The sequence below is a fragment of the Pantherophis guttatus genome, chromosome 4 (genome assembly GCF_059756535.1).
Source record: "Pantherophis guttatus breed Tessera chromosome 4, ASM5975653v1, whole genome shotgun sequence".
Lineage (NCBI taxonomy): Eukaryota > Metazoa > Chordata > Lepidosauria > Squamata > Colubridae > Pantherophis > Pantherophis guttatus.
The window spans coordinates 59,062,324-59,081,547 of record NC_142066.1 but is presented as its reverse complement, the minus strand read 5'-3'; the positions used below and the strand labels follow the sequence as shown (position 1 = coordinate 59,081,547).

At 37.0% G+C, this 19,224-nt stretch overlaps 1 protein-coding gene across 1 annotated transcript; it reads right to left on the bottom strand.

Moving 5' to 3' along the window:
• Positions 1–1,092: 1,092 nt before the first annotated feature.
• On the bottom strand, positions 1,093–17,253 carry LOC117664801 (amphiregulin-like). The gene is made up of 6 exons (XM_034416126.3): positions 16,989–17,253; positions 15,654–15,836; positions 6,844–7,030; positions 5,463–5,621; positions 2,890–2,980; positions 1,093–1,228 (listed from the first exon to the last, which is right to left on the bottom strand). Exons 1-5 carry the CDS (start codon positions 17,035–17,037, stop codon positions 2,908–2,910), a joined length of 651 nt encoding a protein of 216 aa, XP_034272017.1. The 5' UTR covers positions 17,038–17,253; the 3' UTR covers positions 1,093–1,228; positions 2,890–2,907.
• Between the last annotated feature and the right edge of the window lie 1,971 nt (positions 17,254–19,224).

Below are 19,224 nucleotides of genomic sequence, written 5' to 3'. Positions count from 1 at the left end.
CTCAATTTTAGCAAAAGCTTGGCTCAGAGCAATACTTGTTCTTCCCAGAAAAAATGGGGGAGAAGCAGTTCTCACTAGTTAGTTAGTGTTTGTTCGTTATGAAATCTGGAATCTGATAGAATTTCTTAGTTGGAAAAGGTGTTATTAATGGCATAAGTTTTCATCAGCTGCAGTTCACTCAATCAAATGTACTGGTGTAGGATTTAATTCAGAGCTAAGTGGAGGGGGGCAGAGGGAAGAAGACCAGTTAGCTATACAGATGCTGGTTACATGTTAAATTACTAGTATATTGATATGGTAATAGATAAGAGCCAGGGGGAACAAGCATGAGAAACAACAACAACAACAACAACAATGCATTTGTTTAAAATAGTCTTTACATTAACAAAACCTCACAATTCTTATTGCTGAAATACTAGGTCATTCCCCCACCTTAAAACATTAAAGGGAAAACTGAACACTCTGGAATAGTTAGGTTGCAGATGTTAAGGACTAGACTAATCTCAGGAAACAAAGCCACCAACGAATAACTCTGTTGGTTGATAATTTTGCAAACTGATTGCATTTCCCCAAACACATGTTTTAAAACCAGAGCAGCAACTTGGAAGCTGCTCCAATTGCTTATGTATTTTCCAATGAGACAAAACTGCATTCAACACTGGCACTTCTTGCCTGGCACATTTTCATCGAGCAAGCGGGAATCCTCCAGATGACAAGGTTGGAGGCGTGGGAGAAACGAGGCACACCCTGTACCGTTTGTCCCGGTTAGGAGTCATTGAGCTCTTTAAGCAGCGTGAGAGACTTACTCAAAGCCAGCTCCATTTCTGCCTTTCACCTTCATGGGTGTGTGTGGAACACAGCAAAGAATACAATCACAAGTGCCTTTCAAATTCATGCTTTCTCACATACTCTCTCAATCAGTTCATCTCTGCCAAAGGTAACATGTGCAAAAACGAAGTATGTGGGGCAGCAGCCATTCGGTATTCTCCTACAACTGAGCAGCGCTGGCTGGTGTGCTGGCTCGGGTGTGAAACCAAAGCTGTTCATTCCTGCCTGTGCGGTCGCATGCTGGCTATTGCCCAGAAAAAAAGGATCACCCTCCTTGCAGCACACCTCGGGCTTGGTGGCAAATAAAGTTTCAGGTTAACTGCCTTGATTTCTTGATTTGGATTTTTCAGAGATGCCTCCATGAATTAGTATGTGCTTCAGCGACAGCTTCTTTTATTATCTGGAAGAGGCAAGCATGGCATTAGCAGATGGGACATTTGCTTTCTGGAAAGCTGAACAAAGGAGGCTGCTGCAGACACTACTAAACTTAGATTTTGTTTGGGAACAATTCAAAGATTTGAATTATAAAGATATTATATATACAAGGATTGCAGTGGTTGTTGTTGGAGGTTACCGAGTAACAACATAAATTTACAACAACTCAATTTTTTCCCTATATAAAATTATCAAATCACTCAGCTGTACAAACATACTATATTCAATAGAAAGCACATTTACTTGGTCTGTTGTGTGGATGTTTGGGTGGTTTAGGGGGTGGAGAATTGTTTGGGTGGTTTAGGGGTGGAGAATTGTGGGGGTGGGAGGGTGTTTGGGGATTGTTATGTGTGTTGGACCTGGTCTTTGGGTGTTAAGTGAATTTCGTTGTATGGGTATACTGTGTATACATGTACACAGTGATTTAACAGTTATTTAACTGTTATTTATTTAACAATAAAATTATTTATTTATGATAATAGAATTTTCTGTGCTTACATATTGACAGGTAACAAAATATGGTATTTATCTTACACTTTCAGGTGTATGTTATTCTGAATATTTATCACAGTATTTATCTGAAAATATGCATCGAGCTATAATTTGAATTATGAAAGTGATTTATTTCTGAACTGATCTAATTTCTGGCCATCCAACTCAACCAAGAACCTTTTGCAAAAATTGTCAGAATTCCAACTGGCAGAACAGGCAATTCTTGGATGTAGTTATCAGTCAGGTAGGTAGAAAGTTGGGGTGTTTTTTAAGCCTCAGGAGAGTTGTATATTTGATGACTGACCAAGTATCTCTGCAATTATAGTGTCCCACTCTTCTACATTTCTTCTACATTTTTTTCAGGAAATGCTCTACATTACACATACAGCAAAGACCTATTCAAAAATGTGCAACACCTCTTATCAAGCTCATCTTCAAGAAGACGGAATTACTGATAGGGATCCTAGGGAAGTACAGTACAGGTAGTCCTCTACTTACAACAGTTTGCTTAGTGATAGCTGGTATAATTTGAAGTTATGGCACTGAAAAAAGTGATGTGATAGTTTTCCACACCTATGACCATTGCAGAACCCAGTCCCACAGTCACATAATCAAAATTCAGACACTGGCAACTGGCTCATATTTACGACGGTTGCCATGACCTGGGGTCATGTGATCCCCTTTTGTGAGCTTCTGAGCAGCAAAGCCAATGGGGAAGCCAACTTCACCTAACCACCATGTTAATAACTTAACAACTGCAGTGATTCATTTAAGAACTGTGGCAAGAAAGGTTGTAAAATGGGCAAAACTCACTTAACTACTGTCGCATTTAGCAACAGAAATTTTGGGTTCATTTGTGGTTGTAAGTCAAGGATTACCTATAATAAAAAGAGTATATTTCTATTTGTTTCAAATGTGAAATATGTCCTTGTTATTAAAAAAAACAAGTTGACACTAAAAGATAATGACTTTCTTAAATTGATTGGATGAGTTTTAAAAAGATTTCTGATACTAGTATATACTATAACACAAAGCCTCATAATATGGTAAGAGTATTGATAAAGAAAAAACAAATAGTTATAAACTTCTGGAGTTAGAAGAATAGCATAAGATATAGTTAAGAAAAATCCTTACCTTCATTTATTTATTTTTTTAGACATTACTACTGGGAATTCCATTTCTCCTTTCCTTTATTTCATTATAGTTAGTGCATTTTTTTCTTACCCTGAAGAATAAAAACATTCATCTCCATCACTTTGTGGAATTATTTTGCTTTTAATTTGTTCAAGCATAAGTACAAAATGACTTTAAATTATAGGCATGATACAGAAAAACTGTGGCATATCAGGTTCCTTGCCCCATTTAATTTTCTTCATTTGTGAGTAGCCAAACAGCCATGGCAGAAAGCTTTTGAATGAGCAAACTTCATCTAACCATGCAACTGCTGTTACTACAACAGTCTGTCAACATTTTAAAAGCGCTTCAAAGCCTAAAAATTTAGGGGCATCTATTTTGAATATTAAAAAGTTTGGCATGTTTAATAATCAAAAGATACAGTAGATCATTCTTTCTCTAAGAAACCCCCAAAAAACCAGACATTAAATTTGCAAGAATTAAAATAGAAAAAAGTTTCAGAACTTCTGCACAAATAGAATAGTATGTCCAGTTGAACAATGGGGGTGGGGGGCAGTTTTCTAACTATGGCCCTGTAATTTAGGTTTCAGATAATCAATAGGTCCTGAAAAAGCCTTGTAATGACACAACTCTATCACTTGAAAACATTTTTGTTCCAATATTTCAGAATTTTGGGACTTCAAGAAATTTACGGGAATGGAAGCATTTTATTTCTGCAGGACCTCACATCCCCATCCCCATCTTTAGCATTTTTACCTTAAAGTCAAACTTTGGACCAAAATTTGTTACTACACTCTTGGAAACTTGGAGTGGTGATGGGGACCTTCAGCAACACAGAAACAAAGCTTCCAACTATAATGACCAGTTTACATCGGAATCCAAGTCAAAATTATTTATTAAATGTTAAGATAGGCAATGTATTACATGCATAATATTGTCCCAAGGCGAGCATTTAGATGATGATTACTATTATTATTATTATTATTATTATGGATAAGCAACTCTATTTAAGGAATTCAGGACAAGGATAGGGTGGAGACTGCTGCGTGAACCACAAATTGCTATAACATAGGCTACAGTTTAAGCAAAATATTAATACAAAGGATTGAGAAAAGTAGACGGCTGGTGAAAGGAAGTGTTACAGGTTCAGTGCAGAATAGTTCTGGCCTTAGGATGAGAATTGTGCAGGAGTAGAAATGAGAGGGACCAAATCTTTGCCATTGCAATTGTCACCAGATGAATGTTTAATTGAAGTGGAGATTTAATCTGTGACCTATAGGTTGCAAGTATCATTGTGTGTGTCTGTGTGTACAAATAGACAAACATACAGTGCTCATAGTTCTGCACTGTGGAAAATTAGTTTATATGGTCCTTGATATGAAATCTACATGACCTCACAGGAAGTAGAGGTTATTTAGACTTTACATAATGGTGAGATAGAGAACCTGGCCGATGTGCTGTTAAATTCAACAGCAGCAGATAGCAGCTAAAACATTATTTCTCAGGAGTGAAACTTAAAGCAATAAGCATCATATTTGCTAATGGTCCCAAACATGAAGCTCAATTAAATAAAGTTAAATAGTGCTGAAATTTCACTTTTATCCTGCCATTGAATTCTATTACACGACTATTTTTCCACAGCAAAACACAACACCCAAAAACAACAGCCTTAATTTGTTAATTATTTGAAAACCGTACTTGGCAATAGTTAGAAGTCACCAATCTACCATTTATTGTACCTCAATTAGCCTTGACTGATACATTTACTTCATAGGACTAGATCCAAACTGAGTCATAGCTAGAGTAAACACTCTGAAATAATTAAATTTAAATGTTAAGTTTCATCAATTTCAAGCTTAATATATCTCATAAAATCAAAAGGACACATTAGTTGTTTCCATTGCTCATTTTTTACAGACGTAATGAGATCATCACCTGTCAAATATAGTTTAATCACCAAGATTATGGTATGTTGAATTTTAATGTGTCCATACTGGTCTGTCCGCTTACACTATTCATTATTTTATGATGTTCTAAATGGCTCTCAGAGGTAAATTGAGGTAAATACTGCTCTACAAAATTGGCCCAATGTATTATTCCATATAATTAAAGTTAAGGATAGAGAAATACAAATGAATTCAGTTTCACATTTGCCAATTTACATTTTTGTATCCTATTTCTGAGTCAACCTCTATATACTTTGATGTATGTTTTCTCTAAAATACTATTTTTTGTGAAAGGTTTCTTAATATATATATTATAGCATATACTTTTCACTTGAGTGCACTGTAATATTCACAAAATGGAGTCACCAGTGTATGAATATAGTCACAATATTTCATAAATGTATAAATAGAAAGTATCAACTAGCATTAAAATAAGAAGCAAATTTCGTTTTTATTCTGGGGCACCATAAATCCTAATTCTGGCAAGCAATTTTACAAAACTTTATTATTCTGTTGCTAAAAACATTGTTGAGTATATTAAGTATCACAGATATCTATCAGTCTTTTTTGCCACTATTTTATTGTACTTTTCTTGGTTTACTAGGGGATTTAAATAACTTAACTTACTGTTCAGTGATGACAATTATAATGATGGCAAAACTGATCATCGCAAAGAAAATTGATACTATCACAACTTCTATTTTTAAGACACTTGTTTCATCATTGGTTCTTTTTGTCTTCAAAAACTGTTCCACGCAACGTTCACCAAAGTAATCTGGGTGGCATCTGAAAGCAAAAATGCACAATTAGAATAGCATCTCTGCTATTCAAAACATATATAGAACACTGAAATAATGTTCAAAGTATCTTTAGGTACATCCACTGTATTCTGCTGCTTAATTCCCTCTGTGTTCATTTCAAATTCAAACAATAGTTTGAATTCTTGATAATTTGGGTGGAAAGCACCAGAAAAGGCAACTTCATTTTCATATGAGGCCATAATGCAACAACTCTACACTCTTTTATATATATATAGTAGGACATTTTAGTTGAATCAGGGATACAGGTAGTCCTTGACTTATAACTGGCCACTTAATGGACATTTGAAATTATGATGGGCCCAGAGTAAGAGTTTTATAGCCACTTTAAGCCATTGTAAAATGTCATCACACACACACACACACACACACACACACACACACACACACACACACTTGCATTTTGAGTGTTTGGCAACTGGTTTGCCTTTACAAACCATTGCAGCATTGCATGATTACCAGTATGTGACTATGATTTGTAACTTTGTTTCTAGTTTCTGGAAACAATGTCCATTCTGAAGAATACGTTTGCACTTATGACCATGATGTTCACTCACTGATTATGGATTCACTTAATGACTACAGTGATTTGTTTAACAATCACTGCAAAAACATCACAAAATCAGGTCCAGTCATGTTGGTGCATCGGCTTACAACCGTAATGACTTATGACTGGAAATCCTGTCCCAATTGCGGTCGTAAGCCGAGGACTACCTGTAATAATGTAACAAAAGGAACATTTCAGCCTACAGAATAGTGCATGAAGCACAGATGTCAGCCATTTGTCTGAGCAAAGATAAATGAATCTCCAGATTTGATTGCAGCTCAGTGATAAACTTCATTTGTTGCACAGTCATAAACCATAGATTATAGCCACAAATGCCTGCTGCACCTATCAAACACCAACCAAAAAAATTATACCTTATGAATTCTATCCAGATTAATGGAAGATATATGCATACAGGCAATATAATGGCCAGGGCCAGGACCACTATATTAATTTTTTCTTATGCTTCCAGAACACTGCTAGGTAGAGAATTAATATTTTTTTGCAGATCCATATATTCTGTTTCATCACTGTATTAATAACTCTGTGAGAGAATAATACTTTGAAATGCCATGTATGGCAACATATTAGCTATCAAAATAGAGATACTAACAATTTTATCAACGTTTCTAATTTAACTTACGTGCAAACAGGTATTAGAAACTGTTCAATGTATCTGCATTCACCATGAACACAAAAACCTTTATATTTTCCTTCGCATGGAGTTTTAGTTTTCCTTTTAGTTTTCTTCTCGTTTCCTTTTCTTTTGGGTTTGTTAGGGTTCTTTTTTCCACCATCTAAATTTGCTGGATTCTTAATGGGTGGTTTCTCTGGAAAACAAGTATTAATTATATTTAATTTCTGCAGAGAGACAGTTTGCTGTTGTGATCAAAATGCTAAGAACTAAGAGTTCTTCTAAAACTCTAAGAAAAGAGGGACTAGTTTATAGCAATCTTTAGGCACAGAAACACCTGAGTGACCTTGAGCCTTTCCGCCCAAAGGAGCAGAAATCTGGCTGAAAAACAAAACCCTTGTTGCAAAAACACACCGATAGCTTCACTGTAAAAACTAGGTGTGCAAAAACAAGTGGATCTTGCATGAGGGAAACACACTAAGAAAAAAAAAACAACCTACATTGGCATATAACTGCAGCGAGTTCACTGGAAGTCTTTGACTCTAATCAAACTAGCCTTATTATATAGGTAACACAAAGAAAAGGACTTTGATTGGCTGAGATATGGAAGAAAGATTTTAATTTAAGATTCCTGTTGTTCTAATCAGAATACTATTTTGATTGCAAGTACAATTATGAAGTGAAGAGATGTCATAATGGCGACCAAGCATATATACACAAGAAATTTACAATGGCTATGTTCACCTGAAGTGGCTATTTGTCATGGAAATCCTAAATTTTAGTCGACTCTGGGATTTACTTTAAACAGGTTTATATTAATTAGCCATTAATGAACCATTAACCCCTTTATTTTATGCAAACACTGTAACCTAGTAAAGGTAGTTGTCCACCCTCATCTACAAAGTCACAACTTGAAGCTCCTCTACGACGTTTATCTTAAATCTAGTGAGTCACTGTGATTGGGGATGGCAATCTCCCCAGGGTGAAATCTACTTACCTTCAGAAGTGCACGCACTGCACACGTGCACTCTCTCCACTCGCATGCGTGCATCACATGCACAGACCCTCAGTGCATGCACAAACCCTTCTGCGCATAGGCAGAGAGTAAAAAACAGATTACTTCCTTGTTAAAACCAGGAAATAACGATGACCGGGTGGGTGGGCGGAGCCTCATGCCACTGTTGCTACCGGTTCTCTGAATTACCTGCCGCCATCACTACTGGTTCAGCCAAACTGGTCCAAACCAGTAGCGTTTCATCCCTGAATCTCCCCATCTTATTGGTTTTCTTCCTCATGATCCTGGAGCAGGATCAGCAATGACAATGGTTTGTGCAAAGCTCACAGAATAGCAGGAATTTCCAGAAGAAAACGAATGTGGATTTGCATTACCAAAATGATTTCTGATGTATGAAGACATATTAACTGGGTTAAGCATATTGTGCAACTACAGCTAATACGTTTGTGCCAGCATCTCTAGTGCAACAAGAAAACAACATGCAGTTTTCTACATACTAAAGTCAATTTGCTATTCTAGGCAGTGAAATCTTCTGGTGCAGAGAGATCATGTCCCCATATTTAGAAGCAAGGGCTAGCTACATATCTGAACAAAAATAAGAAGAATTCATTGATGATCTTGATAAAAGTAAATATTTATGTAAAGTTTTGGTTTGATGCAATTATTTTACATTTTAAGAATTTCAAAATCAGTAAAGAGAAACAGGGTTTTTAATAACTTCTGCCTTTCTAAATGCAATTAAAGAAAAGTCAGTGTGCAAAACATTTTAATGTAATCAGTCTTTTCTTATTTCTCCCTGCAATATAGTCAAAACTAATAATATAAACATTACTGCTCAGCAAAAGATAAATTAAATAAAGTTCTCTTAGAAGTTTAACAATTCTAATGAGGTGTGGTAATATGGTTAACCCCAAAGATATTTGCATTTCAGAGGGGTTTAAAAGATCAGAGTAGATAATTATGTGGTTTTAGACAGGGTTTCACAAGGATCTGCCAATTCAAAAATGCATATTGTGGGATTGAGAGTATGATTTGCAATGGATTTCTCATTTCTAATCAGCATAAAACAGTCTGAATGAATTATTCGTCTCTCCCTGATATGACTCCATTTACAGGTAGGATATAGTCAATTTTCTAGCTCAAAGGTGATTTGAAACCCTAATGAAACAAATTCTGTTTTTTTGTTTAAGAGCCTTTAACTTCAAAGCTTTATGGCCAACTCACATTCACATGCAGCAGAAACCTAGCATTTAGATGATTTTTTGTTATTATATATTGATACCACATGCAAACTTTTTTCTTCCTATTTGGCATTTCCCATCAGCAGGAAAGGTTAAACCAACAAAGTCTTACCACAAGGGACAAGCAATCTGGGGGCCTCCTGATATTTTGGACTGGAAATCTCAAGAGGCCCCCATGGCCAATGGCAACCTGGGGACATCAGGTTGTCTCCTCTAGCTTATCATGTAGCCAGAACAGGTTCTCATGTTTTATTATGGACATGCAACCCTTGTCTTGGAATAGGAATATTGAGTCAGAAACCTTAGTGAGTTTTTACCTCGGTTATTTTAATACCACATCTAATACCCTCAAGATGTATTAAATTATAACTCCAGTGTAACTACTGGGGAATGATGGGAACTTGCTGTTACTCCATCTGGAGGGCATATAGCAGAGAAGGCTGATTTAGCCCTTTTTGTAATAGAAACACTTAAACAAGAGTAAAAGAGTTAGGAACTCATGAATGATACACCAGAATTCTCCCTCACTACATATGAGCATAATCACAAAGTTGTAGGCCAGAATCCATTTTCCCCAAGTGATCCAAGCTAAAATGGAATTATTTTTTTTCTGTTTTATCTTCATAGCAGCCCTTTATGTTATATCAGACTGAGAGAGCATGATTGGTCCAATATGTGTCAGAAATGTATTCGGTGGAGGAGGCATTTTCTTATTTGCAGTTTGTCAGGATCAGGTCTAGCAACCCAAGAGCTTCCTTCTGACCATTCAGCCTCTGCTTATTATGCTCTAGCCTAGCCCAAAAACCTAAATCTTGCCAAATCTTGTTCTAGAAAAGAATTTTCACATCAACGAAGTCTGAAAACACCATAACTCCTTATAACCTCTTTCTGGGAAGGCAGTCAACTTACCTGTGATCAGATGTACATGTTGGGAAGTTATCCTTGAGTTATCCTGGTTTGCTTAATTGCTATCCAGAGGAATAAACATTAATATATAACAGGCCAGTAAGCACTATATCTGATTAGCAAAAGTATTGCATACTTCATATATAGAGTTAGGGCTAAGTGATGCATTAAATGAATATTGAGAAAAGGCCATGAGACAAACTAGAAAATTCAAGCATCAAACAGCAAGGGTTAAATACAACTTTCTATTAAGCATACAATTCCACTATGTAATTTTACTTAAGCCTGATTAATTTCAATTAAGTACAAAGAAATTTGCATGCATATTCTGCATTAATAGCACCTTTGCCAACACATTTATAATTTCTGAAGCCTCCAACTAAATCTACTTACTCTGCAATTTGATTTAACTGTTTAATTCAGTAACCATATTCAAGCAAACATATCTCAATTTAAAGAGACATTTAGCTCCTTCTTTTACTTAAATAATTGAACATCATAGAAACATCTGTCTTTAAGTAAGTAGAGCTTCCCAATGGGACTGAACTGAGGAACTACAGGAATTGTTTCTAAGTAAGCCCAAATATTAGCTAATCAGATAAAATTGACTTTTGCATAAAAAGAACTTCCAAAATATTTAGTTCTGACATTTTTAAAATTTATAATCCAGATTAGTTGCCCTACAGAAACCTTTATATATTGTGTAGCAAGTAGAATGGATCATAAAACAACATGCTGAATATTATTTTGAAATAGCAGGGTCTTGCAATCTCAGCAATTGGGTTTATGCCATGCAATTAAAATAACAAAACTAAAGGTGGAGTGATCAGATTTAAGTTCTGAGCTACTTGGATACTACTTGGTGGCATTTGTATCTCTTGTCCTAAGTACTGTATGGATTAACCTGATAAGAAATTCCCATATATGCCATTGTGATCTCTTAGAAGAAAAGCAGTATATATACTTGTAATAAAATATAAATAATATAATTTGTCATTCTAAAATAAATGAACATTATAGGAATGATACTAATTCCTTATTAGAACTTTATTCTACACGAATAAGATAATTAAGCTAACCTATTCAACAAAAGGGACACGGTGGCTCAGTGGCTAAAATGCTGAGCTTGTTGATCGAAAGGTGGGCAGTTCAGCAGTTCAAATCCTTAGTTCCCCCCTAATGGGGTGAGCTCTTGTTACTTGTCCCAGATTCTGCCAACCTAGCAGTTTGAAAGCACGTAAAAAATGCAAGTAGAAAATAGAGACCACCTTTGGTGGGAAGGTAACAGTGTTCCGTGCACCTTTGTCATCCAGTCATGCCGGCCACATGTCCATAGAGATGACTTCGGACAGTGCTGGCTCTTTAGCTTTGAAATGGAGATGAGCACCACCCCCTAGAGTCGGGAACGGCTAGCATATATGTGTGAAGGGAACCTTTATCTTTACCTATTCAACAAAAATCTTTACTTGAGTTAATTTCCATGGTTAAAAAAGTGCACTGCAAATATTTATTTATTTATTTATACTTCGTATTTTTTAATTGCAAATCTCCCTCGGAGAAGGATTCTGGGTGGTGTACAATATGATCAATAAAGTTAAACATTGAAGTCAGAATAATTTAGGATTAAAGATTTTAAAATTATAAACACATTATAAAAATTTCAGAATGTGAAGAATTCCAAGATGGCGGATTAACAGTTGTTAATACAGGTGTTGTGGGGGAGAGAGAGGTGGGTTCTCATGGGGCCAGCCAACCCCATGTGGGCCTTGTGCCATCCCTCATGCAAGGCTACACAGCCACATTTTGACCCCTTTATGTTATGATAATTAAGATTCATTAGTTTTTCTCTTGCATTTTGTCTGACAAATACTTATTGGCAACATTAATATTTTTATCCATAGCTGCTTAGGCTAGAGATGTACATTAATCCTAAAGAATTCTGAGAGTTCTCACTGTCTTTTCCTCTGTCCATATTCACGGATATCCTAAGCATGACTGAGGAATAATAATGATGCTTATGGCACTCACCCAGTGAATGCACAGCAAATAACATAGCGAACCATGGTCATCTATGGTTTGCCACTTCCTTCCTTTTTTGGTTGATATCTCAAAAATCTTGGTGCTAATTGATACTTCCTGTTCCTTTTGTAGTATTTGTGATCAACACTGAACATCTGTGAATAGAATAGGGGTAAAGCTAATGTTTCCCCTTGTTACTAAAGCAGAGGTAAAAAATAAAGATAAAGTAGTTGGAAATGCTCCTCCAGGACCAGCTCAGCTAAGACTATTGTAGCACAACCAACATAAATATGCAATTAATAACTCAAATGATTTATAAGAAAGATACTCAATTTCATTCAATTAGAAAAGAAAAATATTTATGAACCAAATACTTTGGAAGTTCAATACATTGTGTCAGCAAATATGAGTATATATTAATGACACTACATTATATTCATTTCCCAAGAAATAATATTTAATTGAATTTCTGATTTTCTAAATTCTGATAAACTTATCCCATCTGATTTTAATATCTAAATCCTAATATTCTAATCAAAATTTTGCGATTCATATTAAGTATCCATCAATAGGTTACAGATACTTTTTAAGAGAAAATACACCTAAAATGTCAATTTCATTATGAATATCAATTATTTCTTAGTATTGCAAATGAACGCCCAAAGGAAGTAGAATGGAATGGCTGATACTAAACTAAAATCAAAAATCATATAAATAAAAAAAAGAGTTAATTCCCTCTAATATTTATTTATTTATTTATTTATTTATTTATTTATTTATTTATTCAATTCAATTCAATTCAATTCAATTTATATACCGCCCTTCTCCTAGTGGACTCAGGGCAGTGCACAGCCAGAACTAAAATACATAACAATACAAAATTTAAAATTAATTAAAAGAATTATATACTTTGGCCCGAATTAAAACAATGCGAATTAAAACCCATTAACAGATTAAAACTAAAGAATTAAAAACAATTAAAAACTAAAAAAGTAAAAAAGGGGGCGGGGTTTATGCCAGCCCTGCTTGCTGGAAAAGAAGAGTTTTCAGGGCACGGCGAAAGACCCGGAGATCCAATATCCTTCTTATCTCCGGGGGCAAATCATTCCAGAGGGCGGGAGCTGCCACAGAGAAGGCCCTCCCCCTGGGGGTCGCCAGCCGACATTGCCTGGCCGACGGCACCCTGAGGAGTCCCTCTCTGTGGGAGCGTACTGGTCGGTGGGAGGCTATCGGCGGCAGAAGGCGGTCCCGTAAATACCCAGGTCCTATGCCATGGAGCGCTTTAAAGGTGGTAACCAACACCTTGAAGCGCACCCGGAAGACCACTGGAAGCCAATGCAGCTCACACAGGAGAGCTATTATATTATATTATATTATATTATATTATATTATATTATATTATATTATATTATATTATATTATATTATATTATATTATATTATATTATATATTATATTATATTATATTATATTATATTAATTATATTATATTAATTATATTATATTATATTATATTATATTATATTATATTATATTATATTATATTATATTATATTATATTATATTATTATATTATATTATATTATATTATATTATATTATAAATAAATATAATATTTTATATATTATATTAGAGGAAATAAATTCAAGTTTTATTTGACCATGTCACAAAATTAAAGTTATTTTTATTGACATATTTTATTTGTTTGTTAAATTTATTTGGGACCCATCTCACTGTGGAGCTACTCTGGACAACTTACAAGAATAAAATGGAAGAAATGATAAAAATGTAAACATGACAATAGTAAAGCAATGAAACAATACAAATAAACAAAGTACAACAATGTCAATTAAAAGATGGTCTGGGGGGCAAGAAGTACAAAGGGGTCAGCTAATTAGTCCGGTAGCCATCTCCAGTGTGGTTCTCCCCCATAGGGTCCCCATACCAACTGGCAGAGCCATGTCTTCAGGTCCTTTCAGAAGGACAGAAAGACGGGGGCAGACCTCAAGGGGGGGGCGGGAATTAGAATGTTCGACAGGATTAGCATTACAGCAGAGAAGGCTCCTTTATATACTTTATGCACCTCTTTATTATGCTGGCAGATGCTTATCTCTTTTTATCTTGGATACAGATACACATGGTGGCACAGTGGTTAGAATGCAGCATTGCAGGCTAATTCTGCTGACTGCCAGAGTTCGATTCTCACCAGCTCAAGGCTGACTCAGCCTTCCATCCTTCCGCGGTCAGTAAAACGAGGACCCAGATTGTTGGGGGAAATATGCTGATTCTGTAAACCACTTAGAGAGGACTGTAAAAGCACTATGAAGCAGTAGTATATAAATCTAAGTGCTATGGCTAGTGCTATTCTGATTTTGAAGAATCAGAATAAACAGTATAGTAATATTAAGAGAAAAGGCCTTGTTTTATGCCTTCACATTTCCATTCATGCCAACACATATTACATGGGGGTTTGGACAAAGTATGTTTATAACGCAGGTTGAATGATATAGCACAATATAGACTATTTAAAAACAGAAGAATTTCTTATATTTCATTTCAGTATTCCACTGAGGGGTGGTTGTTTTTTTTTAAGATTTAATTTTAAGGGCAATAGTAAAATCCATTAATTTTTTCGTCCGTAAATAAGCTTCATTTTTGCAAAAAGGGATTTTTATACAGTGATAAACTGAAACTTACACGGTGCACATTTTACTATTTGTAAAAAAAAAAAAAATTCTGGGATTTTTAGCTTCACCAAAGTTTCTTGAAAAACATATTTTGACAGAGCTCCTTGAAAGACATACTTAGTACCAAGCATTAAAGTTCCCAGGATACCTTGAGAGAAACGGATTGGTTGTGACATTAGCTTAACTTTATATTGTAGAGGTATGGTTGGGTTTCAGAAGATAATTTCACCTTTGCATCCAAAATGTACTTCTTTCATACTAGAGTGAAGTCCTTCCCAATGATATGCTATAGATATCTATATGCTATATGCTAAGTATATGCTATAGAATACTTCAAATTCTTGGAAAGTGCTACACAATCATTCAGACTATTAATATTATGATAATTGTTTAACAACAAGCATGTGACTATTGATTTATTTGGAAAGAAAAAAAGAAAGCATTGTTCATAAAGACTCCATAGAGCATATACTGTATAAGTCTATTGAATACAATACCTTCTTAGACATATTCATTTTCTGGGATCCTTGGCGCTCTCTGAGCTTGGTTGCTTTCTTTCAGATATTTCATTACCAAACTAGGTAACATCATCAGTGCTCTGAGGAGCATGACGTGCTCTGAGTTACCTAGTTTGGTAATGAAACGTCTTCAAGGAAACCACAAAGTTCAGAGAGCATCAAGGACTCTACTGTTCAACCTTGAGCTATAAATATTCTCTTCTATGATACATAAATTTTTATCTGGCTAAAGTCTTTAGATCGCATGGATAAAAATAAAGGAAGATTAGGGTTCTACAATGCTTAGAGTATATTCTAAGAAAGCCCCTGTCTTGTTAGGAGCGACAAAGCAACAGCTCTTTGGAAAAATTGCATCATTATACCAGCCTCCTCTCAGGTGCCTCGGTTCCAAATGAGAGGAACATCATGGGCAAGCACTCCATAGTTTAACCTACCTCTTCCTGCATCATTCACAAGGAACTGAGATTCTCTCACTTCCTTCACATTATCCTCAGCCTCTTCAGCCTCAACTCCTGATGATAACCGATCAGTGGAAGATACGTTGAATGTGTTCGAGTTGGGCATGTTTTGCTCATCTTTTGTCACGCTTAGCTCTGATCCAGTAGCATGCTGGTAAACTGTGGAAGAGAAATGAAAGAAATGGATACCATTCTTACTAGTCAGGCAAAATTGGCAGAGAGGTGTTTATCTGAAAATTACACTTGGCAGCTGTTGCACATGTAGTTACCCTTATTCCCATAGTGAGTCATTCAAAAAACAGCTCTCAGTTTTTCTAATGTGAATTTGTTTAGATTGCCCCAGAATTTGTCTGGCCAACTTCCAAGTTATTGCATTCCATTAACCAGAATCTTAGCAAGTGTTCTTTAAGAAATATTGATCTCTTACAGTGTGTACAAGCCACTACACAATGGATTTTGATCAAACAACTGACAAAGAAAAATACCCAGTCACTCTGATTTAAAGTTCGCAACATGTTTTCTCCTTTTCTAAAATCATAAGCAGTTATTCAATATTCCTCTAACAAAGGAATTACCATTTTAAACCTGAAGACTAAGAATCACTTTGAATTAAGCTCCATTCAGCATTGTGGGGTGTAAACAATGCTTCTCAATTCAACTCCTGCTTCAGACAATTTGCTCTCATCACCCTGACCCCTCTAAAATAGTGGAAAATAATGAATGCCTCCTTTTGTGATTTAATTAAACAAGAAGCATCCACAGCAAAAATATTGTCAAGACCTACAAGAATACAAGGAAGCTTAGGCAGGCTCCAATCAAGAGAAAGCTGAGTTGTAACTCTGCACTCAACAAAAAGATCTCCAATTTTGTGACTTAGCCAAGCTGTTCTTAGCAGGGTTCTTGTACGGTAAGGAGAGAAAAAGGAAATCCGAAGGTATAGCAACGTGATTTTGAGGATGGTTTCAATGAGGCTCCCATCACATATACACTACTTTCAAATACCCAAAACGACAAAGTCAAACTGAAAAGTGGGAAAGAGAGAAGGAGCTGGCGGGAAACGCAGAAAGTACCCCCGCCACTGCGCCTCAGCCTTTCAGGCGCCTCCTATTTCCAAACAGCAGTGTAATTCCAGCATAACTTTCAAAAAAAAACGAGGAAAACGGGGAAAACGGGGCACAATTCAGAAAATTGCAGCGAGCAACGACCCTAAATGCCAGCAACGCACCACTCTCCAAATTCCCAGGTCGACGAAGTTTCGCGCCCCCTCTGCCCCGCCTCTCGACAGGGTCCATCGCTCGCCCGCCCACTCACCTGAACTCTGGAGCAGCGGGAGGAGGAGGAGAAAGAGTGCGGCACGCATTGGAGGGGAAAGGAGCGTCCTCGGGGACGGTTTGCCTATTAAAGAGTGAGCGAAAAGCGCGTTGAAGCGGTTGAGGAGGACTCCCTTCGTGCCTGGAGAGAGCTATGCTCGGAGCGGCGGCAAGACACTCCATACCCATCGAGCGAGGGATATATATGCAGTGCCGCCGCCACCACTGAGAGGCCGGCAGTCAGGCAGGGCGGTCAGATGAAGCTCGACGTCAGCCGGGTGGGGAAGGGAACAGGTGCGCCTCAGGTTGGGAGACATCACCCAGTTGCGTGTAGCGCAAAGAGCAAACAGGTCGCGGAGGCGGATCGGCAGCGGCATGATAGAAAGCCGTCGGATGAGTCAGCTAGGGTCACGCTCTTTACTTGTAGTCCCCAATGGCTGTAGACGTCTCCTCAGGTATATAGATACGGAAGATCGACTAGTTGAGAGCCAGGTTTTGTCACCTAGGATGGTCGGATTGTGTGCCTCTAGTTGCCCCAAAGGGAGCTGAAGGATAAAGCTCTCCAGTAGCCCTTTCATGTTCAGAATGGACTGTATGGGATTTGGGGAGGTTCCAGCCACATTTTCCTTTTCAGGTGTTTTCTCTCTAGCATAATGGAAGCTGTTTTCAAACATGGCAACCTTAAGATGCATAGACTTCACCTCCCAGAATTCCCCAGGCAGCATGCAGCCCTGCAACTGAAGAAGCCATTGAAATGATTAAAAAAAGTGGAAGGAAGAGATTTCCCATCTTCACATTATTTCCTTGTGGGAGGCAGCTGCGCAGCAGCATTAGCATTTAGCATTTAGCTAAATAGCAATAGCATTTAGACTTATATACTGCTTCACAGTGCTTTACAGCCCTCTCTAAGCAGTTTACAGAGTCAGCATATTGCCCACAACAATCTGGGTCCTCATTTTACCCACCTCGGAAGGATGGAAGGCTGAGTCAACCTTCAACCTGGTGAGATTCGAACTTGCCAAATTGCAGCTAGCTGGCAGTTAGTAGAAGTAGCCTGCAATACTGCATTCTAACCAGTACACCGCAGCTCTTAGTTGAGGATCACACCGCACATTTCATCATCCTCTACATACTAGCATAGGCTATGTTCTGAGTTGCATCTAACCATGGTACAAATATTACTTAGTAACATCATTGGCTGCCTTGTCAGGACATTGCCCTCATCTCTCCAGTCTATGAATGAGACAGGCTTCAATAACCTTTACCTGGCCCAAGGATAGCCACAAGAGAGAGTCAAAAATGGCCTAATTGCAGTTTGATTCTAAATCAGTTTGATTTTTGTGCCTCCCCATTAGGCTATCCCTTGCTGCAATATTAAAGTAAAACTTTCCCCATATTATGACACTATCCAAAGGCAGCATGAAGGTGCATAAAATGTATCAGGTTTTGTCATATGTGAGCTTGAGAAATGTCTGGGCACTATAGCTCCTGGAAAGAGGCAACTGAGACTAAATAAGAATTGGCAGCAAATTTCATTGTGGTATATTTGCGATCCTGACAGGCTCAAGGTTGGCTCAGCCTTCCATTGACACATACACATCTCGCAAAAAATGGCTCTGAAGTTGGATGCAATTGCCTAAATACAGTGCATTTAGAATTTCAGAAAGTATTCAAAAAATTCACTTTTGTCAATTTTGTTATGCTGCAGCCTGATTCTACAGTTGTTGAAATTCAATTGTTTCTCATTAATGTACATTCAGTACATTCTCATTAATGTACATTTCACTTTGTGAAACACTTTCTGTTTCACAAAGTGAAAACAGAATTTTAGAAATGTCTGGTAAAATTATTAAAAATAAAAAACTGAAATATCACATTGGCATAAGTATTCAGACCCTTCACTCATTACTTTGTTGAAGGACCTTTGGCAGCAATTACAGCCTTGAGTCTATTTAGGTATGACACAACAAGCTTTGCACACATGGATTGGGGGATTTCTGCCATTCTTCCTTGCAAATCCTCTCAAGCTCAGTCAGATTGGATGGTGACTGTTGGTGGACAGTCATTTTCAGGTCCCTCCAGAGATGTTCAATAGGGTTCAAGTAAGGGCTCTGGCTAGGCCACTCTAGAACATTCACAGAAGTGTCCCTAAGCCACTCCTGTGTTGACTTGGCGGTGTGCTTAGAATTGCTGTCATGTTGGAAAGTAAACCACTCTCCCAGTTCCTGCTGCTCAAA